Source organism: Chiloscyllium punctatum, chromosome 5, assembly GCF_047496795.1.
Source record: "Chiloscyllium punctatum isolate Juve2018m chromosome 5, sChiPun1.3, whole genome shotgun sequence".
Lineage (NCBI taxonomy): Eukaryota > Metazoa > Chordata > Chondrichthyes > Orectolobiformes > Hemiscylliidae > Chiloscyllium > Chiloscyllium punctatum.
Genome location: NC_092743.1, coordinates 106,154,449 through 106,182,186, shown reverse-complemented (window position 1 = coordinate 106,182,186; position 27,738 = coordinate 106,154,449). Strand labels below are relative to the sequence as shown.

The following is a 27,738-nucleotide window of genomic DNA, read 5'->3' as shown; positions in this document are numbered from 1 at the left end:
CATAATCACTTCTGTCAAGTACAGAAATCTTCATAATTCTTTATGTGTATTGTTGAGATATACTGATGTGAAATTGTTTATTGAAAGTTTTCAACAGCAGCGTATGTGTCTTTCTCATATCTTTAATGTAGTAAAATGCCCCAATATTCAGTTTGGAAATCTTTTCAATAGCTTCCCCATAAGCGTTAAAGAAATATATATACATTGCCAGTGGGAGCACTGCCATCTACTTAAAACTTGCAGTCATTTTGCATTGTCTTCTGTTTTTGTGTGGTTTGACAATCAGTTATTTTGATGTGTTTTCAGCTGAGGGTGTTATGAATAGCTTAAAATGTAAGACATAGTTAAATATGTTTCATGCCATTGTGCTAGTGATAATGCTGCTATTTATTATTTACTTCAGAGGATCTTTCACCAATAATTTATCACAATGCAACCTGCAGTGTGCTATAATAAAAATATGATCGTCAGTGAAAATTGGTTTGATAGTTTGGAATCAATACAATCGTGTTAAACCTAGTTTATTCAGCACTGAAGTCAACCATATATGATCATTTCTGTTCTTTTTTTACGTTGCAAGTTATTTGTCACAATATTTAAACTACATGCATATATTCAATCTCATATTTATTTTAACTGTTATCTAGTATTAATGAATCTGTTGGGTTGATGGTTTGCTCACCTTTCATTGCCAATTGGCAGTTTGATGGGACAGATCACTAACTACAACTGTAGGTTTATATTCTACTTGAACACACAACTACATAGTCAGAAAACATCTTCTAATGTTAGATGGAGTTGTCACAAGTTCAACAAGGTCACCCTGCATTCTTGTTAGCTAGAACTCAAGAAATATTGATTGTGTTTTTATGAGCAACAACATAAAACTAATTGCTGCTATGGTATTAGCAGTCATTATTGATAAGTCCCTTTGAAGCAGCTTAAATGGCAACCACAATTTTCTTGTTAAATAACCACATTGGATGGCCTGGGATTCAGGTCCTGAGGTTCTCACTTCCGTGATCCACCTGCTCTTTGTAGCTGTAGTGTCATTCAGTTACAGTGAAAAACTTGTACTCAGTGTATTGGGTTTAATTGGTCAGAAGGTGACTCAGGCAAAAAAAGGGAAATTTCACTGGTGTATTTTCTATATCATTGTAATAGGGTAACCTTCACCTTCCTGACTGGACGCTCTTATTCTGGCTGTTGCAGATATGATTAACTCCATCTGGAAACTTTGTTTCTTTCAATACAAACTTTGTTCATTGCTTTGTTGTGTTCCTTTCCATCATCACCTCCATTTACAAGTATTGAAACTGTCTTTCTGATTTGGTGTGTGTTTGTATCAGAAGGTCCCCTCCAAACTTTCAAGTATACAACTCTGAGTGGCGTTGGAGTGCAATCCTGAAGGAATATTTTCAGAGTAAGTATTAAAATGAAGTTCCCAACTCCCCCCACAGGTTATCATCTCATGGCGTTACTACTCAAAAAAGCGGGAGAGCTGTCCTGTAGTTGTTCTTGGGCAGTGTTTATTTCTCAACCGCCATCATAAAAAATATTTGATCATTATCAGAGTGTTTGTTGTGGGAGCTTGTTGATTGTAAATTGGTTTGTTTGTTTTTCCTATATTAAAATAGTGACTAACCCTTGAAAAGTATTTAAAATGCTTTGGAATGTTCTGGTCTTTGTTGAAATTTATAACATACCTTATTTTAAAAAAGGAAACAGCTACACAGTAAAGTGACAGAATGGTACCAATTGCAATAAAAAGTCATTCTCAATGATATCACCACTAGTTTCCTGCCCCCCGAGGTCTGTGGCAGGAACCAAATTGCCAAAGACAACTTAAGGAGACAAGACAAACAGTGTTCGGACTATCTGCTTGCCGAGCTTCATATCGGGTCTGAACCCTGGCAGATGTACAACCCTCTGGCAATCCTGACTAGTCCTTTTTGCTCCTTTGTGGGTTGGTGGAAGGAGTGGGTTCCAACATGGGCAGAATGGCATGTGGTTACTTCTCTGATCCCTTTAAGTTCCAGGCTATACTAAATATGTTTAATTGTTGCCTCATGGTTGGCATATGTTGCTATCTGCTGCCTGTTGGTTGGTGAGTGTGTACTTTATTCCCTGTATGGAAGGTGACATTAATGCTTCAAGTTCAGAAGCTGTCCATGTATTTCACTCAGCTGCATTGTTCCAAACACTGGAGATTACAAATGGCATAATGTGGCTTCCATCCCATGGCAAAATTGCTAACAGTATTTATTATCAGTAACTCTGCAACCTTTAGGTTTAAGAACCTAATTTAACCAAAGACAAACTGTTTATTTCAGAGAACTTGGCAGAATTGAGCTGCATTCTGGATGGATATGCCTGGTTGTAAAGGGATAAATTATTATAGCCATCTGTTTAGCATTAAGGGCATCACACAGTCATCATGCACCATTCTATGGAATGGCTTACAGTTTGGATCTGCTGCTTTGCCTGTTTGTCTAATGCTGCTAAATTATATTTCTCAATATTAAACTTCAGGTCTTCAATTAAACTTGATTCAAGGACATCCTTCTCTAAGTTAGAATTTTGTTGCGGTATTTGGATGTTGAATATCATTTAATCTCCCGATCATACAAAATATTGTTCAAGTTCATTTAGTATTCAATGAATTAATGATCGTTCTGAAAGTTAGCTGCCTTACATAATGTTAAAAAATCTGACATTGCGTTACTCGCCATGCAATTTCTGTTTCATTGCAGTTCTTTTCACTTCTAATGCTGGTTTTGTAAGTCAGCAATTCTAGTTATGTTCTAGTTTGCCTGATTGTTATCTCTGGGTTCCCAAGAGCTGACATCTGCAGCCAAGTTAAAATGCACTCTGCATCAAAGCTGTTCCTTGAGGGACTGGGACTCCCCTGGCATCTGATTAGGATTGTTTTGGCTTGCACAGGAATGGGAGGCTAGTGAAGAAAGAGCTTCTGTTCTCCTCGAACACAAATGTAACTTTTTTTTTAATCAGCCAGGGAAAGGAAGTAACAAGCAACCTCCTCGACTGCTTCTAACCCCACTTGAAAGCTTTTATCACTCTCACCAGTTGTGGGAACTGAGTGTGTGAAAGGTGCCTACACCCATCGGCAAATGGAAATTAAAGGACATCTTTCTTTGCCCTTTAGGCTCACCCTAATGTTCCATTTCTTTGAAACCACCACCATCGTCTTTGGCTGAAATACACTGCTGGACAGGGCGTGCTGATTGATTGATTGTGACAAAGGGTTACCTCCTTTGCAGGATTTGGTCATTAGAACATCAGTGCCATTGCTACCTGGTGATTATCATCACTATTCCAGGGAGGTGTACACTTAGAAGATATTCAGGCATTTGTCAGTGGGGGCTGGGAGGTGAGGGGGGGCGGGGGGGGAGGAACAGAGGCCTGGGTGGATCAAGAGTCAGAGCTGAACTGAGAGTTCAGCTGCAGGCCAACAGCTGGTATTTGTGTACCCACATGGGCCATTACTGAAAAATACCTCCATGGTACTGTCACATTAATCAAGTCAGGAAATGATAGTTTTAAACTGACTGCAGAAGAGCACAGCTACAGAAATTGATTTCAAAGCATGCCAATAATACCATACGGAATTTCAAAAACCTTTCTTATCCAATGTATCCGTATTCAGCTAATAGGAATTGGATTACTCGTTTTCAAAAAAAAAAATGATCAAGTCTTTCTTGTGAAGGGAAGGAAACAATTACAGAAAGCATAATAAGATGGTAGTTAAGGAGCCATGATTTGAATAGTCTTAGAATGTTTACTTGAATGTTTTTGAAAGAGAACTCATTACGTTTTTGTTAATCTGATTAGGATTGAAGAGAGGCATGACTTTGCTCTCACTCGAAACTGGTATTAAAAATTGGCACTGCTTATTCAGGAAATAGACTATGCATATTTAGTCCATAAAAATAAGTAGTTAACTAGCAAAGTGCTGCTTCTGTCATATAGCCTACTTTAATTAAGCTAAATGAGAATGATTCCAATTGGGCTATGGATTTGGAAGTGATCATCTGTTATTTAAACACACACTCATGTCTTGAACTGTATCAGTTCTGGTTTTATTGAGAAGTGCAGAACATTGGGTGATGTTTGAACCTGAGGGCCACCATGTGTTAGGCAAAGGGAGAGGTTGGCAAGGTTGATGGTAACCTCAGCTGTTGCGGGATTTGGGCCCATGCTATTGACATCACTCTGCATCGCAAATCAGCCGTCCAGCCAGCTGAGCTGAATGACCTTTGAACCCAGCAGATACTGGGTACTTGTCTGTATTGCCTTGTATTTGCAAATATCAACTGACGTTGATCCAAAGACAATCCCTAACCAGTTATCCACTATTTCATCCTGGAAATGACACAAAAAGCAAGACATAAACTTTAAAGAGGGGAAGTAAGTTTTGTTATTACTGCCAAAACTAGTTTTTAAAAACAGCTGAGAAAGTGCGTACACTATTTAGGGCATTATGGTAAGTGCACTATCTATATCATGCAGATCAGATAGATCGCTGATTCCTTTGAAATAACACACAGGGATGCATCATCCATCTCAAAATGGCTGAAGTGTTTTACAAGAAATGTAGCTGTTTTTGAAATGTGCCATCTTTGTAATGTCAATAACACAGCAGTCAACTTGTACAAAGCAAGCATCCACAAACAGCAATATGACAATCATCAACTAGTTGTCTTTTGGGTGTTCAAATAAACATTTGGTTAGAGAGGACCTTTCCATTTTACCCTGATATAATGCTATGGAATGTTTTCCACCAATATGTGAAAGCTGACAGCACCAATTTACTGAAAGACCACATTTTTAACTGTGCAGCTGTCCCTTCAACATTGTAGTCGAGTGTCAGCTCAGGACCCAGGAAGTGAAGGTTTAAATGAGATTTCTCCAAGAAAGCGAACTTCAACTCTTAATTGTGATGCTTCCATTGATTGTTTCAGTGAGGGTGGCAAACTCCTTCCCTGAAGTTCACTGAGTGGATCAGATGAGTTTTCACAACCATCAGTGATATTCGTCAGTCACCATTACTGAGATTCAATGCCATATTTTCTTTAAAAATTGTTTGAGATGTGGGTGTCAGCATTTATTGCCCATCCCTAGTTGCCCTCAAGAAGGTGGTGGTGAGCTGCCTTCTTTAACTGCTGCAGTCCTTGGAGTGTAGGGAGACCCACAATAATTAGGAACGGAGTTCCAGGACGTGACCCAGTGACATTGAAGAAACAGTTATATATTTCCAAGCCAGGATGAGGTGTAACTAGAAGGGAAACATGCAAGTGGGAATGTTCCCATGCACATGCTGTCCTTTCCCTTTTCGATGATGGAAGTTGTGGGTTTCAAATCACTGTTGAAGGAACCTTTGTGAATTACAACAGTATCCTTGTATATGGACCACACTATTGCTGTTGGCAGTAGTGGAGGGAGTGAATGTTGAAGGTAGTTGACATGGTGCCAGTCAAACGGTTTGCTTTGACCTGGATCATGTCAAGCTCCTTGAGTGTTATAGATCATAAAGATGTACAACACAGAAAAAGACCCTTTGGTCCAACTCATCCATGCTGATCAGATATTCTAACCTATTCTAGTCCCATTTGCCAGCACTTGGCCCATACCCCTGTTAAACCTTTTCCATTCATATAGGTATCTGGATTGGTATTAACTGTTGTAATTGTACCAGCCTCCACCACTTCCTGTGGCAGCTCATTTCATACATGCACCACCCTCTGCATGAAAAAGTTGCCCCTTAGGTCCCTTTTAAATTTATCCCATCTCACGCTAAACGTAGACCTCTAGTTCTGGATTCCCCACCCCAAGAAAAAGGCCTTGCCTCATCCATGCCCCTCATGACTTCATAAACCTCTATATGGGTCACCCCTCAGCCTCTGACACTCCAGGGAAAACAGCCCCAACCTATTCAACCTCTCCCTATAGCTCAAATCCTCCAACCCTGGCAACATCCTTGGAAATCTTTTCTGAACCCTTTCAAGTTTCACAACATCCTTCCAATAGAAAGGAGACCAGAATTGCGCATAATATTTCAGAAGTGGCCTAACCAATGTCCAATACAGCTACAACATGACCTCCTGACTCCTACACTCAATGCTCTGACCAATAAAGGAAACATACCAAATGCCTTCTTCACTATCCTACCTGCCTCAATTCCACTTTCAAAGAACTATTAACCTGCACTCCAATGTCTCTTTGTTCACAACACTCCCCAGAACCTTACCATTAAGTATAAAAGTCCTGCTCTGATTGGCCTTTGCAAAATGCAGCACCTCACATTTATCTAAATTAAATTCCATCTACCATTCTTCAGCCCATTAGCCCATCTGCTCAAGATCCCATTGTACTCTGAGGTAACTTCTTTGCTGTCCACTGCACTACCAGTTTTGGTGTAATGTGCAAACTTGCTAACTATGCCTCCTAGGTTTACACACAAAACATTTATATAAGAATGCAGTGGACACAGCACTGATCCACTGGTCACTGGCCTCCAGTCTGAAAGGCAGCCCTCCACCACTACCCTTTGTCTTCTACCTTCGAGCCAGTTCTGTCACCAAATGGCTAGTTCCTGTATTCCATGAGATTTAGGAGAAGGTGAGGACTGCAGGTGCTGGAGATCAGAGTCGAAGAATGTGGTACTGGAAAAGTACAGCTGGCCAGGCAGCATCCGAGGAGCAGGAGAGTCGAAGTTTCGGGCATATTCCTGATGAAGAGCTTATGCCCAAAACATCAACTCTCCAGCTCCTTGAATGCTGCCTGACTGGCTGTGCTTTTCCAACACCACACTCTTTGACTTCCATGAGATTTAACCTTGCTAACTAGTCTACCATGAGGAACCTTGTCGAACACCCTACTGAAGTCCATATAGATCATGTCCACCGCTCTGACCTCATCAATCCTCATCAGGGTACACCTGATCAGGTCCTGGGGTTTTACCCACTTTTATGTATTTTGAGACATCCAGTACCACCACCTCGGTAATGTGGACATTTTCCAAGATGTCACCATCTATTTCCTCACATTCTATATCTTCTGTCTCCTCCACAGTAAACACTGATGCAAAATATTTGTTTAGATTCTTCCCCATCTCCTGCGGATCCACACATGGGCTGCCTTGCTGATCTTTGAGAGGCCCTATTCTCTCCCTAGCTACCTTTTTGACTTTAATGTATTTATAGAATCCCTTTGGATTCTCCTTAACTCTATTTGCCAAAGCTATCTCATGTCCCCTTTTTGCCCTCCTGATTTCCCTCTTAAGTGTACTCCTACTACCTTTATACTCTTCCAAGGATTCACTCGATCTCTGCTCTTCTGTACCTGACATATGTTTCCTTCTTTTTCTTAACCAACACCTCAATTTCTCCAGTCATCCAGCATTCCCTACACATATCAGCCTTTCTTTTCACCCTATCAAGAATATGCTGTCTCTGGACTCTTGCTATCTCATTTCTGAAGGCTTCCCATTTTCCAGCCATCCCTTTACCTGCAAACATCTGCCCCAATGAACTTTTGAAAGTTCTTGCCTAATACCGTCAAAATTGGCTTCCTCCAATTTAGAATTCCAACTTTTAGATCTGGTCTATCCTCTTCCATCAATATTTTAAAACTAATAGAATTATGGTTGCTGGTCCCAAAGTGCTCCCCCAGTGACACCTCAGTCACTTGCCCTGCCTTATTTCCCAAGAGTAGATCAAGTTTTGCACCTTCTCTAGTAGATACATCTACATACTGCATCAGAAAATTTTCTTGTACACTCTTAAGAAATTCCTCTCCATCTAAACCCTTAACACTATGGCAGGCACAGCCTATGTTTGGAAAGTTAAAATCCCCTACTGTAACCACCCTATTATTTTTCCAGATAACTGGGATTGCCTTACAAAGTTGTTTCTCAATTTCCTGCTGACTATTAGTGGGTATATAATACAATCCGAATAAATTAATTATCCCTTTCTTATTTCTCAGTTCCACCCAATTAACTTCCCTGGATGTATTTCTTGGAATACCTTTCCAAGTACAGCTACAATGCTATCCCTTCTCAAAAACGCCATTCCCTGTCCTGCCTTGCACCCTCCCGACTTTCTATTCTTCCTGTAGCAGTTGTATCCTGGAATATTGAGCTGCCAGTCATGTCTATCTCTGAGCCATGTTTCTGTAATTGCTATGATATCCCAGCCCCATGTTTCTAATCCATACCCTAAGTTCATCTGCCTTCCCTTTAGGCCTTTTGCATTGAAATGCAGTTTAATTTGTTAGTCCTACTTCTTTAGTGATGTTGGGTTTGTACTCATTCGGACAAGTGGTGAGGATTCCATCACAGTCCTAACTTTATGCATTAAACTTAATTGAACCAAAGGCTGCCACGATACAGGTGCACTCTCATACAGACACACAAAGACTGTACAGTTGGATCTGCTAGCACTGAATTTCACGCTGAAATTTGTATAGCATCATATGTCACTAATGTTTCTCTTTGCAAATTGTTTTCAGTTAGAGGGGGCAAAAAAGTCCATGTTCTGTAGTGTTTCCACATAATGATACAAACCTTCTTCCCCATTCCGCACCCCCCTCACCCCAGCTTGCTTTCTTTTTGCTGTTTTATGCTTCCCTTCAGCTTCTGCATTCGCTAATTGATACTGGCAATTTCAGAGGATTTGCATGTTTTATTTCAAAATTGCTGGTCTTATTCAGTCTTTACAAGTCTAGCGTGTGAGGCACAGGTAGGAATGTTTCTTGAACCACAGCTTGGTTAACTGCCTTTGTTGACAGCAATGTTGACATACCTTCTTGCTTGGACCAGATGTTCTGGCTGTTTATCGCTGATCCAGGATGGGACTTTCACTGGCTAGCTTGTGAGTTTAATCTCGCAAGGAATTAAATGAGATGGGGGAGATGGAGTGGACTCGATGGGCTGAATGGCCTTACTTCTACTCCTGTATCTTATGATCTTAATCACCTTTGGATTGCCAGACCCGTGTTACGATTAATTTGGGGCACAGTGCACCAAAAATATTCAGTCTTTCTGTTCCCCAGCATGGAAAGGTGGCTGGGTTTATATTACAGTGAACCCGTTGATTCAGCCTCAACACTTGACATTAAATGCCAGGACGAGGACTTGACCAATATTTGTCCCTCCAGCTACATCACTAAGATAGATTATCTGGTCGTTGTCACAATCTTGTTTTGTGAAGTTTGGTTGGTGCATTTATATTACAACAGTGACTACACTTCAAAAGTATTTCTTTGGGTATAAAGCTTGCTGGGATGACCTGAAATTGTTAAAGATGCTTTAAAAATGTAAGGTAATTTCTTTTTCTCTAAGGAGCAGCTCTTCCTTGCTTTAGTACTTTAGGTTTAGTCCTCAGTGAGGAAAAGGTCGCCTTGAATGATGTGCCAGCCCAGTTTCATGTAGCTTTGTTCTTTTGTTTGGTCCTACTTGGCCTATGCTACTGAAGCTATAAATTAATTCACCCTTGTCTGTAAAATCCTTGTAAGGAATTGCTCATTAAATGGAGATTTAGATGGAGAAGATTTGATACATCAGATGGAATGATGTCAGGAATACACATAAATGTTGCCTTCTTGCCCTGTTGAATTCAGCCCTCCATGGGCTGATGCTGTGACTGTGGGATTTACCTATCATAAAACAGCCAGTGCTCATTCAACAACTGGTGAATGTCTAATGTGGAAGATTCATGAACAAAGAGGAATGTGAGCCAGATGATCAAGGTGCATACTATGTTACAAAAATCTGCTTACTTTTTGCATAAAACTCTGAAGTTTACATGTGTGTGTTGCAGGGAGTTGAAGATATAAAGTAATGTTCAGGTGGAGCAGGGTGAGAGGTGGAGAGTAATTGTGCTAAGTCAAGCAACTGGAATTTGGTTTCTTTTTTGTGTCTTCTTCGCTATTTTTTCTAATTTTATTATAAACCTGTATCTGCAATTAAAATAGTAACTGCCTGTAATGCTTGTAAGGAGTGTGTACAGTTACAGAATTGCCAGTTTTTAACAGGCAGATCCTGTTTTACATTTCATAGTCAATGAAGTGCTTTTTGAAGCGTAGTCAATATTATTGCAGGAAATGCAGTTGTCAGTTTACAAAAACACCAATGGATAATGTCCAAATAATCTGTTTTTAGGTTTTGGTTCAGGGATAGGTTTTGATTCAGGGATAACTTTTGGCCCCAGCACCCCTGAGAAAGCTCCCTATTCTCCTTTGAAATGATTCTTTGGAATCTTTTCCATGTACCTGAGGGTGCAGGCAGGGCTTAGCATCTCTTCTGAGAAAATGCACCTCTAGCAATGCTGCATTTGAGCATCAGTGTGGATTTTTTTAGGCTCAAGTCTGTAGAGTCGGGGTCAGACTGTCAGCTTTCTCTCACTCAGTAGCAAGAGTGCTTTCAACTGAGCCACAGTTCCCAACTAAAACTTGAAGTAAATTGCATACAGATGTGGAACTTGATTGTTAAGATATGGATATTGGGATTCAGGTGCCCTTAATAAGTTGCTTCATCTTGCCCACGTGCTTATAATATTCTACTGAACTCATAAATTATGATGCACTCTTCTAAATTCTAAATTAGTTAAATTTCAGACTTCTTCAAGAATAGAGGAACTCACTGTTTCTGTTTGCAAATTGAGGTGGTATAAGAGGTCTTGTAAATTGTGAAATGCTTTATGATGTAATTTTCCTAACTTTAATAAGTGTCTAAAGTCATATATGTCTCTGGTAGGAGGGCTTAGTATTGTAACCTGCAGGTAGAATTGTATTTTATCAGATCTTTATTTCAGTTGCATCAAGGTTTAAGTACACAGGGGATACTTCTCATAGTTGTAAGGAAGTAAAATAATGGCTAACGTACTTCATTATGTAAAATGATTGATAAAATGTGCTGCAGGATTTAATTCCATCATTCAATTTTAAGTGCCAGAGAAATTATTGAACACTTGCCTTTTTAGCACAAGAAGTAATGCTCTGTCTTGGAAAAAAATATTATCATCATTCTTCTCCAACACCATTCAACCCATTTGTTCTTGTGTTGGCTTTGTGCCATTAGCCCCATTTCATGTGTCTTTCTCCATTGTCCTGCAAAACATTTCTTTACAGATATTTTTCTCATTCCATTTCAAATATATATGATTGCATCTCCTTCCAGTACCTTCTCATAACTCAGTAAGTGGAAAAAAAATTCTCCTCACCTCCCTTTTAGATCTTTTGCCAGCTGCCATAAATCTATATCCTCTGATTACCACCACTGGCTGCCAGTGGAAACCTTATTTACAGAAGATAAAGTATTGCTGATTTTGAAAATATCAAATAAATTATAAAAAGCCAGAGATAATCTGAAGCTTGGCAGACCTCATGTTTTAGGTCTCTGACATTCTTTCAGAATTTGTCTCCATGTTTCCTCTCCCTTGTTAAATAAGGAAAAGAGTATTGAATCTTTGTGGGTTGTGATTTTTTTTGTTTGAATAATAGTTTCCATGTGAAGAAAGAGTTCCATTGAATTTAAGGGTGGGGGTGCAAGTCGTGGGCAGATGTCAGCATGAAATGCCTGATGCCCTTTTAATGCAGAAAATTGTGTGGAGTGAAAATTTTAATTGCTCATCCTACCAGATACTCTTGGAAAGGAGTTTTCCTGATTGAGCCACAGTGAAAGCCAGTAATATCACCTTTAGCACTAGTTGTTATCATTATGCCACAGCATTAAACATTCCTTCCTTAAATGCCCTGGATGGTTTTCACACTTGTTTTCAATCTCTTTAACAGCTGCAGAAGAGTAATTTTTTGTAAAAGTATTTACTGCATTCTCATTCATTGCTGTGATATTGATACCACTGCCTGTTCTGGTATTTGTCACACACCTTCTCCTTGAACTACTGATGCTAGCAGCTGAAAATGTGTTGCTGGAAAAGCGCAGCAGGTCAGGCAGCATCCAAGAAGCAGGAGAATCGACGTTTCGGGCATGAGCCCTTCTTCAGGAATGAGGAAAGTGTGTCCAGCAGGCTAAGATAAAAGGTAGGGAGGAGGGACTTGGGGGAGGGGCTTTGGAAATGCGATAGGTGGAAAGAGGTCAAGGTGAGGGTGATAGGCCGGAGTGGGGGTGGGGGCGGAGAGGTCAGGAAGAAGATGCTAGCAGTTTGATACAACCAAATGGCTTGCATGAAATTTCAGAGGGTAGTTAAGAATCAAACTTGTTAGTATGGGACTTTGGTCTCAGGCTCAGACCAGATGCGCATGACAGGTTTCCTGGATGCGAATGAATCTTTGAAAATGAAATGTGAAGAAAAAGAAACAATTGATGGAAAATGTTTTTTTTGTAAGTGTTACCTAAATAAACATTTAGAATGGGACATATGCAGAAAATACTAGCTTCTGTGAACCGAAAAACATTTTTAATATTCTTCGTTTTTTTCTGCACCTCATGAGTTTGTGGTAAGTCAGTTGTAATTATGCATATTTTAGATGCTGAATGTAAATGCAAGAAAAAGTAACACCTGTTCTGGAAGTTTTTCCTTAGCTGTGAATTTTGTTTTAATATAATTTGAGTTTTCTATTAAATCACATTATTGAGAGCTTTTTAAAAACTGCTCAGTCCACCTTTCTCTCTGGAAAAAAAAGAAAAGAAATCATATCACAAAATGTCAAATGTCTATGTCAACACAGACATTTAATAGCAATGGATTAAGTTTAGGAATGCAGCCAAGATTATTTTTTTCAAACTGATGGCAGAGCAAACTTGCTGTCTAAATCAGCTACAGTCTTCTCTCACTCTGTTACTGCCTCTCCAGTGCTCTCCCAAGCTTGAGAATGTTGAGTGAGCCTGGATATTCGAATGCTTGTGATTTTGGGCACAGCTATCTGAACAGTGTTTAAACCCAGTGACCAATTTAGACAGCAGGAGTGTAATCGAAGTGCTTCATAGTCTCACTTCATCCGTCCAAAGAGCAGTGAAACTTTTGAAATTTAATTAAAAATCCACTCCTGTGGTCCATGGTTACTTAACATTCGAATACAATTTGGAATTAAATTTGATGACACATTGATGGATGGCAAGTGCTTCAGACAAAGTGATGAGCTTTACTGAGCTCATAGCCTTTTCCTTTATCCTTCGTTTCTGCTTCTGTGCAGTAGGGCAGTGAAACCCAGCTAGAGTGAGTGCAAATTATTGGATGATTGCCATCAGAAGTGTCAAAGAGTTCCTCTTCACCATATTATCAGAATACTCGAACATTTTAGGAATTAACATGAACCTTTTCCATTCCTCCCACCAAATCTCAATTAAATATCTCCTTCCTCACGTGGATAGAAACCAGTTGCTTATAATTTTGAGTACAAAGTGAGGACACATTTACATTGAAGTTTGTGGGAAAAGCGTTGTATTGAAAAGATGTCAAGTCTCTTGGATTCAAGTAAAGTCTCCGTAGTTTAATTGTCTTTTGAAAGCTGCATTAGAAGTCATTTCAGCAGTCAAAGTTGAGTGATTCTAATGCTTAATGGCTCAATGTCATAAACCAAAGCAATGCACTGGCTACAGCTATATCTAACTCTTCCTCCTCTCAATTTCAGCTTGCAGGTCGCAGCAGAAAGGAGACCAAGTACTCGCTAAAGGTTGTGGAAGATATGCTAGAAGCATTGCAGATCACACAGTCGTGAAGCCATTGCGTTTGTGTGGATCTGTCGCATTCAACCCTGCAACTTCGTGCACTCTTGGGATCTGGCTTCAGCACACCTCTGTCCTCTTCAGTGCTGGCACAGCTGCAAACTTTTTGTGAACTTAATTCAGAGATTGACTGCCAATGTGACTGCTACTTCACATCAGGGGCAATTAACCAATGTTCAATTAGAGACCGGTTGATAGCTTGTAATGTTGGAGTTATTAAATATTTATAATTCTATGGAAAAGCATTTTCACTAATAAAGTAAGTGTTTTACCAATCACTAGTGAACTCCATGATCTCTGACTTGCAAACCTTCCTTATACAGTGTTTAGATACCTTTGTGATAAAAGATACAATGATTATGTTACCCCCTTACCTAAAATATAAACAATACGCCACGCCAATATTGTCCTATCCAGTTAGTCTAGTTGTCTAAACTGAGGCCACATTCATTAAGAGTTGGTGATGTGTACCTCACTGGAGTATATCATATGTCACCCACACCAGCCCAGTTTCTGTAACAAGGTCATCAATGCCGCTTGTTGTGCATATTAAGACCCCAATGTTTAATTGTCTGATCACTGCTTGATAAAAGACCTTTCTTTAACTTTCACATTGGCTTGAGCATAAATCCTAATACACTCCAATAATGATGCTGTTGCAAATTTACAGTTTGTGAAGTTTCTGGATTTTGCAAGAGTTCTGTAATAAGCCTTTGCTTATTGTACCTATTTTCACACGTGGGCAATGACTCTAAGTCTGATCTGTTGCAATTGTAACTTTGTAACAAAAACTTGCAGTGGGACATATTGATCAGCAAGATTGCTTGTGCTTAATCTGAGATCTGTGCCCACATTGGCAATATCTGCCGTTACATAAAAGCAGTTGTGGAACATGGTCAGGTTGTGGCTAAGGTTCAGAGCAGTGTGAGGTATGTGATTTCCTGCCTCTCATTTAGTGATATGTACTGTGGTAAAATTTCAAACATCTGGCTGCATTGCAGAAGTAAATGTCCATGGGGCTTCTCTGGACTATTGCCATTCACTTATCTTGTGATACTTCACACTTTTAAAAACATTAGGATGAAGAAAATGGTGTTGAAATAATGTTAAATTCCCTTGTTCCTCCAGAGAGGTCACCAGGGTTTGAAAAGTATTTTGGCACAGTCTGTGCTATAAGCAAATAAGATTAAAGGAATACTTAAATTGTCTGTTAGAAATGTGGAGATTATTTCACTAGGTTTCAGTGCATTTTGAAGAATTGAAACTATTTGCCTCCACTAAACTAATCTACTGTGTTCAAACCGGCACAGAGAATAGAGTACAAAGCAATGGAGCTATGTAGCAGCGCCATCTACTGCATGCTGATTTTAAAAGCTGCCAATATTATTTACTCTTGGATACGCCAGTCATTAAAAAAGAAAGCTTATTGATCGGTTTCCCAGTTGTAAGAAGAAAAATGAGAAAATTATGTTTTGCTGATGCTGAAGACAGACACATTGAGAACGTGCAATGAACTATATCTGTTTCTAACATTTTTTACAATGATGTAACTGTTGACCAATATAAAGTGTACCGAACTTTTAAATGACAAATTTCAAAATCCAGAATATCAGTATGAAGCTGTCCTATTTGAATTAAAATTTGAGCTTTTCGGATATCTGCTATTAATTGACCTGCTTTTTTAGACCCTCTGCTCTGATCTCTCTCTTTCGCCATCTGTCATCATGCACTCCACTGGTTGAAGTTATACCTAGCACGAAGAGAAGATAGTTGTGATTGTTGGAGATCATTCATCTCAACTCCAGCTCATCAGTATAAGAGGACTTCCTAAGGGTAGTGTCCTTGGCCCCACCAACTTCAGCTGCTTAATCAATCACTTCCCATCATGATGTCAGAAGTAGGGATGTTCACTGGTGATAGAATAATGTTCTGTTCCATTTGCAACAAAGCAGCCTGCTTGATCTGCACACCATCCACCAACTTAAACTTTCACTCTTTCTCTTCCTTCACTGTTGGCAAAGAGCAGCAGCAATGTGTACTTTCTCCAAGATTCATGACAGAAACCACACCAAAACACTTGACAGACACTTCAAAACCTTCAAACTCTACCGTCTAGAAAGAGAAAGGGGGCAAAGCTTTGAAACAACAATTTCTTTTCAAGCCGCACATCACTCTGAATTATAACTACATCACTATTCCTTCACTGTCACTGGGTCAAAATCTAGAAGCCTGCCAATAGCATTGTGTGTGTGTCTGTACCAACTGATCTGCAGTGGTTCAGGAAGGTGATTCACCAGCACCTTTCCAAGGGCAATAAGGATGGGCAATCAATGGTGTTCTTACCAAAGACACCCGAATTCTTTGAAATAATTTAAACTTTTGTAATGATGCAGTGCTAACTAGGCATGATGCAATGTTACAATACACTGCCTATTCATGTAGGCTAGTAGCAATGAGGGTGGGCTATACAGGTCATGTCGCCACCCAACACAACTTGTGCCAGTTAAATTAAGTATGTGCGTAGAGTCACAAACTGTGTATGCATGGATTGTTGTTTCCAGGCTTTTATCATCAGCTCTTTTACACTGAGAATAGATGATGGGGCTGCAGCAGAAGTTGAAATGTGGCTTACTCTGCAGCTGTTTCATACACACAGCTGTTAAGGGTCCAATTCACAGGAATGTAACTGGACATAGAAAACTGACATTACAACAGGTAATAAAAGCTTAAGCAATAAAATCGGTTTCAAGGAGTGTCAATGTTGAGGGAGTTCCAGAACTTCAGGCCCAGCCATCAATAATGCAATCAAGGGATTGGAGATGTTCAAAGAGGTAGTGATCGATGAAGCAGCTGAAGTTGGTGGGGCCAAGGATACTACCCTTAGGAAGAGGTTACAAAGGTCGGGAAAGGGCAAAGCCATGAGTGGGATTTGGGTAGATGGTGGAGAATTTTTAAATTATGGTGTCAATGAATGGGACTGGATGGCAGGACATGGGTAGCAGAGTTTTGGTTGAGTTTACATTTATGGATCTTTGAAGATGGAAGGCTGGTCAAGACAATATTGAAGAGTTAACAAAATTCCAGTAAGTAAATTATGAAAGACCGTTTTCGATTGGAGCAGTAACATCCCCAATGAAGACACTACACCATCTTGGAGAGCCTCCTTTTCATTTGGACTGATCCTACACAACAAAAATACTTGGTACTAAGGCCAGATTTAAAATGTTTGAGGCATCTTGAGCACCTATTTATAAATATGATTGTCCACCTTTGTTGAAATGCATTGACAACACACAAATATAGCATACAGTCTAAATCTAGCATCCTTCCTCAGTACTTTCAGAATTTAGTCACCTTAGTTACTGATATAGGGAATGGCAGAGTGCTTTATACATTGTGTTGTGAAAATCTCCATGCAATGTATATTCTCTGTTCACTAGGTGTGTATCACTGAATCAGCTGTGTTGGTGTCCTGTGGATTCCCGATTATGACACCTGAACACTGAAAGTTGTTTCATTCATATGAGGTAGGGTGTGATCCAGGTACGCAGACCCTTTTGAGAAGGCTTAGTTCTGAGACTCTGATGACGAGCCAATGCAATGAGCAAAAAGTGGGAATCCGATTTAGAAGAATGCCTGTGGTTCAGCTTCAGTGAGTACATGATTTACTCAGAATTGGGAAACAATTATCTGTAAGTTCAAGGTAATTAGGAGCGATAACACTCTTCTGTATTCTGAGTAAGTTTCAAAACTGATGTATTAAAGTTAGACATCCTTTGACAATAATCTAACCCGTATAAACTAATGTTAAAATGTTTTTCAGGGTATTTCGGATTTGAAATGTTAACTCTTTCTGTCTCCACATTTGCTGTCAGACCCCTCAGTTTATCCAGCGTGCTCTGTTTTTATTTTCGATATCCAGCATCCATCTAATTTTGAATATGCTGTGATAACAGATTATTGCAAAATGGGAGAGATGACGGAATGGATACATCTTTCAACTTGTTGCTAATGGAGTGCTGGGATTTGAGTATGTTTTAATGGGCTTTTTTTCAGAATTTCAGCACTCGATGTGTGCTTGATTAAGCAACATGCTACAGTGCACTGGGCTCACATTCAGAATGAATTGCCCAGGTTTACTAAAAAAATTTAACAAGTAAAGAAAGTGGAGGAGAACATAACTAGAGAGCCATAAATAGAGTTTTACAGCACGAAGGGAAGATCTTTCAGCTCTTAAGTCCATTCTGGTTCTCTGTGGCTCTGAATGTTTATTTCCCTCAAGTGCCCATCCAATTTCCTTTTGAAATAACTGATTTTCTCCTCTTGTACCCTTCTCCCAGGCAAATCCAGAATATTAACGCAGGTTGTGTAAAAGAAGTTCTTCCTCAAATTCCTCTGCATTTCTGGTGCCCATAAACCTGAATCTCTGCCCCCTTGTCTACTCAGCTAATGGACGGAATGCTTCTTTATCTTCCTTCCCTAAACCTATTGTTAGCTTGACAGCCTCTATTAAATTTCCTCCAGAAAGCCTGAAACTTACAGGCCAGTTATCCAGACAATTGTTGGAGGCGAAATGCTTGAATCTGTTATTAGGGATGTTAAAGTAGAGCACTTAGAAAATCTTAATGCAATTGCACCTTTGAAAAGGTGTCACATCAAAGTTTGAAATAAGCAAAAAAGGAGATTTTTTTGTGACTATACTGAGGATGAGGAACATCAGTTATGTGGAGAGGCCAGAGAAGCTCTGATTCTTCTCCAAGTAGAGTGTTTAAGGTGAAATTTAACAGAACTTAACAGAAATTAGTAATGTTAAGTGACGACTGTGTTGCCAGCTTGTTGTGACACACACATCAGCAGATGGCAAGGGGATTTGAGTTGACTTGAGAATTTAATCCCTCCAGACCTCCCCAAATATTGTAGGCAGTTAAATGAAAGCTTAAATTATTGCAAAACTCATAAAAGATTTGCTAATCAAAGATAAAAATCATAATTTTTGCTTCAAAAAGCAAGTTTTAAGTGAGCTGTTTAATGTTATACATCCTATAATTTATTGAGACGATTATCAATTACTCCTTTACACACTTCCTCAGATGCACCAGGCATGCAGCATTATTACAGTAACAATATGTTATAGTCTCTAACTTAGTGTACTTGCATGCAATGTGCCAGTTTTATCACTCATTTGAAAGAGAATAGAGACGTGACGTTGATTTTGTTTCTAAAAATGCATTTTATATGGATTTTCAGCAGGACTTTGACTTACACATATGCAGATTAATTGTTGCAATCTGTGAGGAAGTTTACATCTGCTTCTGTGGTATTGTGTAGGTGTGTAGATGATGAGGTGAATGGGTATATAGGGGAAATGAATCCACCACAGCACCAGTGGAAGTCAAGGTTCGAACACATCTGGAATAAATGACCTGTGCTTGCCAAAGTGATTGAATTAATATTGAAGGGAGAAACATTCATGTTAATAGGCCAGGCCATTTGACTTCATACCTAAAGTATGAAAGCTGTTTAGCTGCTCTATGCTTTAATAAAGTACATATTGTAGGCAACGGATTTTTTTTCTAATAAAACATAGGGTTGCCAATTCTGCAGGAGTGACCTGGAGTCTGCCCAAAGTTTTAAGATTAATCTTCAAACAGGTGAAAACCTAAGAGAAAAGTCACAAATGCATTTAAAAATATGATTACTTTTCATTTACTGTGCAGTCTTTTTGATTTGAGTCAAAGATGTGACAAATCTGTTTGACATGTCTGATTTCTGGATCACTGAGGATGAGTATGAGGTGGGCATGTTAAGTGACTAACAGCTGAGGGTCTGGAGAAAGAATAGTTCAAGTCTAAGGGGGAGGCGCTGTGTGCGCATGTTGGTATGGCAGTGAGACAGTACGCAGAGTGCACAGAAGGCTTTTGATCATTGAGAACACTTTGTTTCCTTACTCACAGACAGTCAGGGTGGGTGGGAGATATCAGTACATATCCACAATTGAAGTACTGTGGCTCAGTGGTTAACACTATTGCTTCACAGTGCCAAGGACTCAGGTTGATTCCAGCCTCGGGCAATTGTCTGTGTGGAGTCTGCACGTCCTCCCTGTGTGTACATGAGTTTGCTCCGGTTTCCTCCCCAGTTCAAAGGTGAGCGGGTTAGGTGGACTGGGCATACTACCTTGCCTCATAATGTCCAGGGATGTGCAGGCTAGGTGAATTAACCAAGGGAAATGTAGGGATAAGGTGGGAGTGATGTGGTGGGTCTGTGCGGATGTTCTTTGGACAGTCTTAATGGGCTGAATGGCCTCTTTACGCATTGTAGGGATTCTAAGATTTAGATTTACCTGCTTTGTGTGAGTGCATTACAATGTAATGTCTGCATTTATACTGTTCCTTTCACAAGCTCAGCTCGCACTAATATGCTTTGCAACCAATGAAGCCATTCATCCTACATCACTGTTGTGATGTAGGATGTATAGCCAGACAGTCATTACTTCAGTGTAAGGTGGGTTTGCACAAGGGGACCCTGCAGAATCCCATTGTAGCATACTCTGAAGGAATTGCCTGGGAAATTGACGATTCTGCTGGTCAATTCTCCTGTGTCTGGAACCCTCCAAAAGTATGTTTAAATCAGAGAATTCAGAGGGTTCTGCTACACTTCTGTAAATAATGACTCAGGATAGTTAGACAATTAAAAACCACACAGAATTCCTGAGCCCTAACTTACCTATACCTTCCTCAGACCTCTCATGCCCCACAGATCCTAACCTTATAAATCCTCCAAGGACCCAATCTCCCTGACCTGCCGCTGATGCCCCACAATGCTGTGGTGTAGATCTCCTAACAATCCTGATACCTTCATTCCAAATCCAACAGTGCCAGACCCTACGACAGCCATTCCCCACCCTGCCCTAGACCGAGCAACCCCTTTGAATGCTCCAGAACTGACTCCCTCCTCCAACCACAAACCACACAACAGCACTCCCATTCTCCCTCTCCCTCGCCCTCACCAACCCAGGCCATCTGAGAGGCCTAGTCTCACCCACCTAACCTATACTAAGCATTCCACTTACCTGCCCCATTGCCACCTTACACCCTGGCACCCTATGCTCTACCCTCTTGGTATCATAACTTCACACCTTAAGTACTTACTGTTTGACAACAGGTGTCAAAGTGGCTGCCTGGGATTCAGGATCTTTTAATGTCAGAATTCAGCAGCTGACTGCCATGTTAAGTTTTACACTATGGGACGCTTGCTAGAATAGAAGTACAGCTCTGCATTTCTGAAGGATGCCTGATTGGAATCTCCTCTCAGTGAGAATTGCAGAGCTCTTTTGCTGTACAAAGAAAGAGTGGAGTGGCCATCTGTGTGAGGTTTGGATGAGCTCCATTATACAAAAGGTGCAAGCTAGGAGGCTGGTTAAGTGAGCATTGAAATGGTTTGGGACCAGCCAGTGCATGGGTTGAATCTTGGGGCAGCATTTGAGCTGAGACAGGCAACATTGCAGAAGGCTATGGAAAGGAACAGAGCCTGGGGGAATGGCTGGGGAGAGAGTTGGAATCACTCATGAAAGAATAAGCTCTGTGGTGGGGACAAAATTAGTTACCTATCAGGTATTTCAAAATTGAATGTTGGGCAACCAGTGTGGCACATTACAGACAACTGAGAGAGATGATGATGATACAGAGCTGGGTCTCATTGAGGTGCATGTGAAATCTGACAGTTACCTCATTTAGACCATCAGAGTGCTTACAGGTAAGTACAATTGAACTTGTGTATTATTTGTGAGTCCACCGTCAGACCAGCAGGCAGTAACAATATTTGAATTCAGTATATCATATACCAAAATGTTCTGTGACAAGGGTTAGAATCCCACAGCAGATGATAAAATCTGAATCCAATATCTTACACCAAACTGAGCAATACAAATCCTGGCCCCCTTCCTTCCACAGATGTTCTCATCTTAGTGATGGATTATTATCAATAACCACTGATGGCACAATTGATTTAGATTTCCTCCATGGCCTCTCGAACTCGCAACCCCTGTGACTTCTTCAGATCTCTGCAATCAATTCAGAGCATTCACACATTTCTCTCTCCATGGATGCTGTCTGACCTGCTGAGTTTCTTGAGCACTTTGTTTTCAGATTTATAGCACCCACAATATTTTTGCTTTATTTCACCATCTCTGTAACCTTCTTTAGACCTACAACTCTCTGTGCTCCTCCAGTTCTGCGCTCTCATATGTTGAGGGTGGTGTGGATGGAGAAAATTGTTCCCATTAGTGGAAGGCTGAGCAGAATTTCTCATGCCAAAACTGAATGAGGTCTTGTGCCATAACCATTCTGTGATTTTATTTACAATCCCTGATTGTCTTTACCCTGCCATACCATCAGCGCTCCCCGAGGAAATTCTACCCCTAATTCCCCTCACCGCTCCTGCTTTAAGGTGCTTTTTAAAATCTGCCACTTTGATGAAGATTGCTTTCACTTGTCCTAATAATTTTTTACGTGACTTGGTGTCAAATTTTGTCAGATTGCTGCAGTGATGTGCCTTTCGAGACATTTTACCACGTGATGGGCACCATGAAATGTAAGTTTTTTTTGAGAATCACAACTTGTTTGACTTGATAAGAATTCACTATTTGGTCAACATATCTTCTCTTTAAATAAATAAGACAGGAAAACAACATCAAATAAAGAAACAGGGTTAACCTCAAATCTATGAGAGAAACTGATATGTTTCTTTTAACATCATGGTGATTGATAGCAGAATCTTTTCCATATTTTAGGCTGATTGTTTTTGAAGAGTTGAAATTCTGTAATTTAATGAAAATCCTTAACTTGTAAAGGCTTATTATAAGCTAATATTTCAAGCTATCATGTCAGAGAAGACAGACCTGGATTAAAAAGTTAATATTGAACTAATTTAAATCTAAATAAGCAGCTGCACCATACTTCTGCTGTGTTAATTGAATGTCTGTCTTATATATTTGAGGTATATTTTTTCATTTTACTTTAATAAGTTTCAGACGCTTTGAATGACAAGAAAGGATCTTTCTGTAATTGTAGAAGTTCTATTCAATAATTGTAATTGCAGAGGATTTCTTAGATTGGCTGTTATGAAAATGGCAGTTATGAGCTATAATTCTCTAGTCATTGATCTTATTGTCTGGAATTTTGTTAGTTCCAGCAGTTTGTTACTTCTCACATCAAAGCAGGAGAATGTAGTTGCACCTCAGTTTGAGGTTTATTTTGGTCAAGACTATTACAACCCATGACTTGATGTTCTACCTGTTCATAAATGATGATTTTCTGGTTTCTATATACCTTGGTTAAACTGCGGTTGGTGAACTCTACAAAGTTCTGGTCTCCATATTCCAAGAAGGATACAGAGGCATTGGCGCGGATGCAAAGAAGAGTTATAAAGACGATACCAGAACTGAGAGGTTACATCTAGGGTCCTCTTTTCCAGGAAAGAGAAGGCTGAGGGGTCACTTCATAAAAGTCTTTAAAATCCAGAAGAGGGTCAACAGGGTAGATTCAGAGAAAACATTGCGAATTCTGACGAAACCAAAACCAGGGCCCGTAAATAAAAGTTGGCCTTTAGGAAATCCAATAGAACCCAAAAAGAAGTTACAATTTGAATCTCACTACCACAGGAGTAGCTGAGGTGCATAACACTTATTGGAAAGGAATTGGCAAGACAGCAAAAGAAGCTTATGCTGATGGGGTGAAGTGATGTGTAGGTTTGAAAACACTCATCTGGCACATGGATGGCAGATAGATGTTGGGCCGAAAGGCCTGTTTCTGTGTAAGAAATTCTCTTAATTGAGGAGGCTTAAGTTATCCCATCCAGTGGGATACGAGTTGGGCATCAGTGCAAATATCCAAAAGTGAAGGCTGGTGGAGGAGACTGAGCTTTAACTCAGTAAAACTAATCAGCATTCAAATCAGTCTGTCATTTACCTCACTGGATATTAAAACATGAGCAAGTGGTTTAAATCCGAGACAATATAATTAATTGCAAAACTTCTTGCAGATCTCCTTTAGGGTGGTCGGCTTTAATGGATCAGCCCCCAGTTTTCCTCTATAACTGGATTATTGTAAGCTGCTTGTTTATCCCCTCACAGTGGCTACGCATCGAATTGAAAGCAGCTGACACCAAACAATATCTTGGAATTCATCTGTGAGGTGGTGTTCAAATGCATTTAGGTTTTCCAACAGTTTGCCTGCGAGTCATAACCAGTCAACCGATTCCTGCAATTTATGATTGTTGCTTGTCTTTCCTTTAGAAAAAAGGTCCAACTTTTTATTAGCCTCTTCACCTTGTCAAATCTCAAGTGAAGAAACTTCAAATGACGAAGCAGCAGGAAAAGGAATATCTGTCAGAAAGCAGAAACAGGTGAGCTGGATTATTGTCTCATAGCCTTGGGTGGGAAAGCTTTTGAGTATTCTGTCTGATATCATGACAAAGCCAAGAGCCGATGGATTCATCATGAGAAACCCTCATTGACAGGTGAAAACTCAACATCAGCCTACATGTTTATAACCATGGTGCATTTCAGGATATGAGAAAGTCAACTTTAATGATCCATTCCCTAGTTGCCCCTTGAGAAAAGGGTTGAAAACCTTCTTCATCAACTGCTTTCAGCCCAAATAGTATTGTTTAAAACTAGGCCCAATTGCATGAAGTATCAAATTCTTATTGGCTTTGCAGGGTAGATGCTATTTCCTCTGCATAAGGGATTGATCCTTTAGCTCTAAGATGAGGAGAAATTTCTTCACTTAGTGAGCTGTGATTCTTTGGAATTCTCTCCGTCGATGTTCGGTATTTGGGTACATTCAAGGATGGAGTTTTGAGCACAAAGGTGATTGGAAGATGTGGGAATAGTGCAGGAAAGTGGTATTGAGATTGAAGATCAGCCAAAATCTTTGCTTCTTAAATTCATTTGTGTAATGAGCTGTGGAGAAAGTGAATGCCTTTGACATCAAAGCAGTATTTGACATAGTTTGGCATCAATGAGCCTGAGCAAACCTGAAGTCAGTGAGAATTGCGAATAGTTTCAGTAGTTACAGTTAGCAGATAGTGTGGCTGTTGGAGGTAAATTAATTCAATCCAAGAAATTGCTGCAGGACTCCCCCAGGGTTGTGTCCTCTGCCCAGCTCCTTCATCGGTCACCTAACCTTCAGCATAAGGTCAATGCAGGATGTTCAGTCCCATCCATAGACTCTTCAGGTACTGAAGCAGTCTGTGTCCATTTGTAATAAGATCTGGAAAATATTCTGTGTGGGCTGATGGGGGGAAGTAGCATTTGTGCCTCACAAGTGCCAGATAATGACGATCTCCAAAAGAGAAAACATAATCTTGTTCCCTTGATATTCAGTAGCAATACCATCACTGAATCGTCCACTGTCAACATCCTGGGGATTACCATTGTCAGAATCTGCTTGACCAGCCACACACACATGTTGGCTGTGAGAATGGGTCAAAGGCTGGAAATTCCATGGAGAATAACTCACCTCCCTAGTTGCCAAAGACCATTCACCAACTACAAAATACATGTCAGAAATATGAATGAATACACTCCATTTGCTTGAATGAATGCAGCTCCAACAACATTCATGAAGTTCAATACCATCCCTCATTGCCATTTAGCAATTGGGGTTGAGCTGCTTTCTTCAAACACGACAGTTCAGTTGGTGCTAGTACATCTTTAATGCTGTAAAGGAGGGAATTCTGGGCTTTTGACCCATAAAAAAGCAGCTTGCTTGATTGGCACGCAATCTTTCAATATTTATTCTCTCCATTCCAATACACACTGGTAGCAGTGTGTACCATTTACAGTATGCAATTTGCCATGACTCCTTTGACAGCATACTTCAAACCTGTGACCTGTGACTAAAACTATATCATTATCCTTCAATATCACGAGGTCAAAGGCATGGAGTTTCTTCCTTAATAGCATTACAGATGTACGAGAACCAAATGGACTGCAGGGTTTGAAGAAACCTTTTGAATGGCAATGAGGGATTGACAGAAAATAGCCAATGATACTCACATCACAAAAGGAAACAAATGAGCCTCGCTAGCAAGGCCAGCATTTGTTGCCCATTCATAATTGCCCTTCAGAAGGTGTTAGTGAACCAGTTTCTTGAATATATCTGAGTGGTTTGCTCGGCCACTTATGACAGCAGTTGAAAGTCAACATATTGCTATGGTCTGGAATCACATAGAGACCAGAACAAATGAACATGGCAGATTTTTCCCCCTAAAGGTCATGAGTGAACCAGGTGAATTTTTATGATAATTGGGCACCTTCATGATCACTCTTACCAAGATAACTTTTTATTCTCAACTTTATGCAGCGTAAAATTTATAGTTGGTCTGGATTGGTTATTGGCAGCCTAAGTCTAGAATCTATGTCATGTTATAAAATGCCCATTCTACAAATTGCAGCAAGGTAATACATCACACCAACCTGTTAACAGGAACAGTACATTGTATAATGGGATTCCTCAGCATTCCTGAAACTTACACTAAAAGAGGCTAATAGGACACTAGCAATAGACCTACAATTATTGAAAGATGAATAGTTGTGCTTGGAATGTCAATTGATGTATTATTAGCACAAAGTAAGGTGAAAGAGTAAATAGTCATTTGTAACTGTTCATACTCTGTAGTCAATACTTTATGGTTGTGCCTCCCGCCCCCATTCCAACACACCTGGGACATGTATAATTAGTGTCCTGGGATCAATGTATCAAACCAGCAGCTATCTCAGTCACAGTTATCTACCCTACAATTAAATATTTCATTGTACTGTTACAATAGATGATCCCTGACATTAGGTACCTTACCTGACTATTATTCAAAGCACAGCACTACAATCAGAACTTCCATCGTTGGACCAATATTAATTTGCAGTTCCCCTTTACAAGGTGGATACCTGAAACTTCTGGCCGGAGTGTAACAACAGCTGGAATTGTGGTCTGCACCTGGTATGTTATTCATTGCCAATGTCCAAGCACTATTTGCCCACCCTTTTGTCTTTTATTCACTTTTATCTCTTTTGCTGTAGTCTGGCTGGGTATGTAGGAGCCTGGAAATATTTTTGGGAGTTAAATTAATCTATTTGAGTCAGAATACAAGTCTTTCATAAGATCATAACAGACAAAGTAGGAACAAGATGGATACACTGGGTTAGTGGTGCTGGAGGAGCACAGCAGTTCAGGCAGCATCCAACGAGCAGCGAAATCGACGTTTCGGGCAAAAGCCCTTCATCAGGAATAACAGACTGACTTGGTTATAGAAGACTGACATTAGTGATAGAAGGTGTTTTTCTGACTGGAGATCTGTGAGCAGTGATGTTCCACAGGGATTAGTGCTAGGGCTCCTGTTGTTTGTAATATATATATAAATATATTGGAGGAGAATGTAGAGAGTCTGATTCGTAAGTTTGCACGTGAGACAAAAATTAGAGAAACTGCAGCTAGTAGGGAGGATTGTCAGAGAATACTGAAGTGTATAGATAAACTGGAGACTTGGGTGAATAACTAGCAGGTGGGCATTTAATGTGGACAAATGTGAGGCATTGCGTTTGGGAGGTCTGATGCTAGTGGGGACTATACAGTAAATGGCATAACCCTTAGAAGAATTGACATGCAGAGAGACCTCAGCATACAGGTCCACAGTTGCCTAAAAGTAGCAACTCTAATGGTTAAGGTGGTCAAGAAGGCATACGACATGCTTCCCTTCATTGATCAGGGCATGCAGTATAAAAATTGACAAGTCATGTTGCAGCTGTATAGAACTTTAGTCGGGCCACATTTGGATTCTTGTGTTCAGTTCTGCTCATCATACTATCAGAAAGATGTGAAGGTTTTGGAGATGGCACAGAAAAGGTTTACCAAGATGTTGCTTGGTTTTGATTAGCTATGAGGAGAGATTGGACAAACTCAGTTTGTTTTCACTTGGCCATTGGAGGCTCAGGGGCAAGCTGAAAGAGGTTTACAAAATTATGAAAGACGTGA

At 40.0% G+C, this 27,738-nt stretch overlaps 1 protein-coding gene across 3 annotated transcripts in view; it reads left to right on the top strand.

The window, feature by feature from the left end:
* The window catches only part of emc2 (ER membrane protein complex subunit 2), a 123,305-nt gene extending 109,319 nt beyond the window's left edge, over positions 1 to 13,986 (top strand). For 2 of the 3 annotated variants that reach the window (XM_072570987.1, XM_072570988.1), the window contains exon 11: positions 13,615 to 13,986. In XM_072570987.1, coding sequence (XP_072427088.1) covers positions 13,615 to 13,701 — 87 coding nt within the window. In that variant the 3' untranslated portion in view covers positions 13,702 to 13,986. Of the gene's footprint in view, positions 1 to 1,349; positions 1,424 to 13,614 lie in introns of all 3 variants that reach the window. The other variant, XM_072570990.1, reaches the window with a different exon arrangement.
* Positions 13,987 to 27,738: the final 13,752 nt, after the last annotated feature.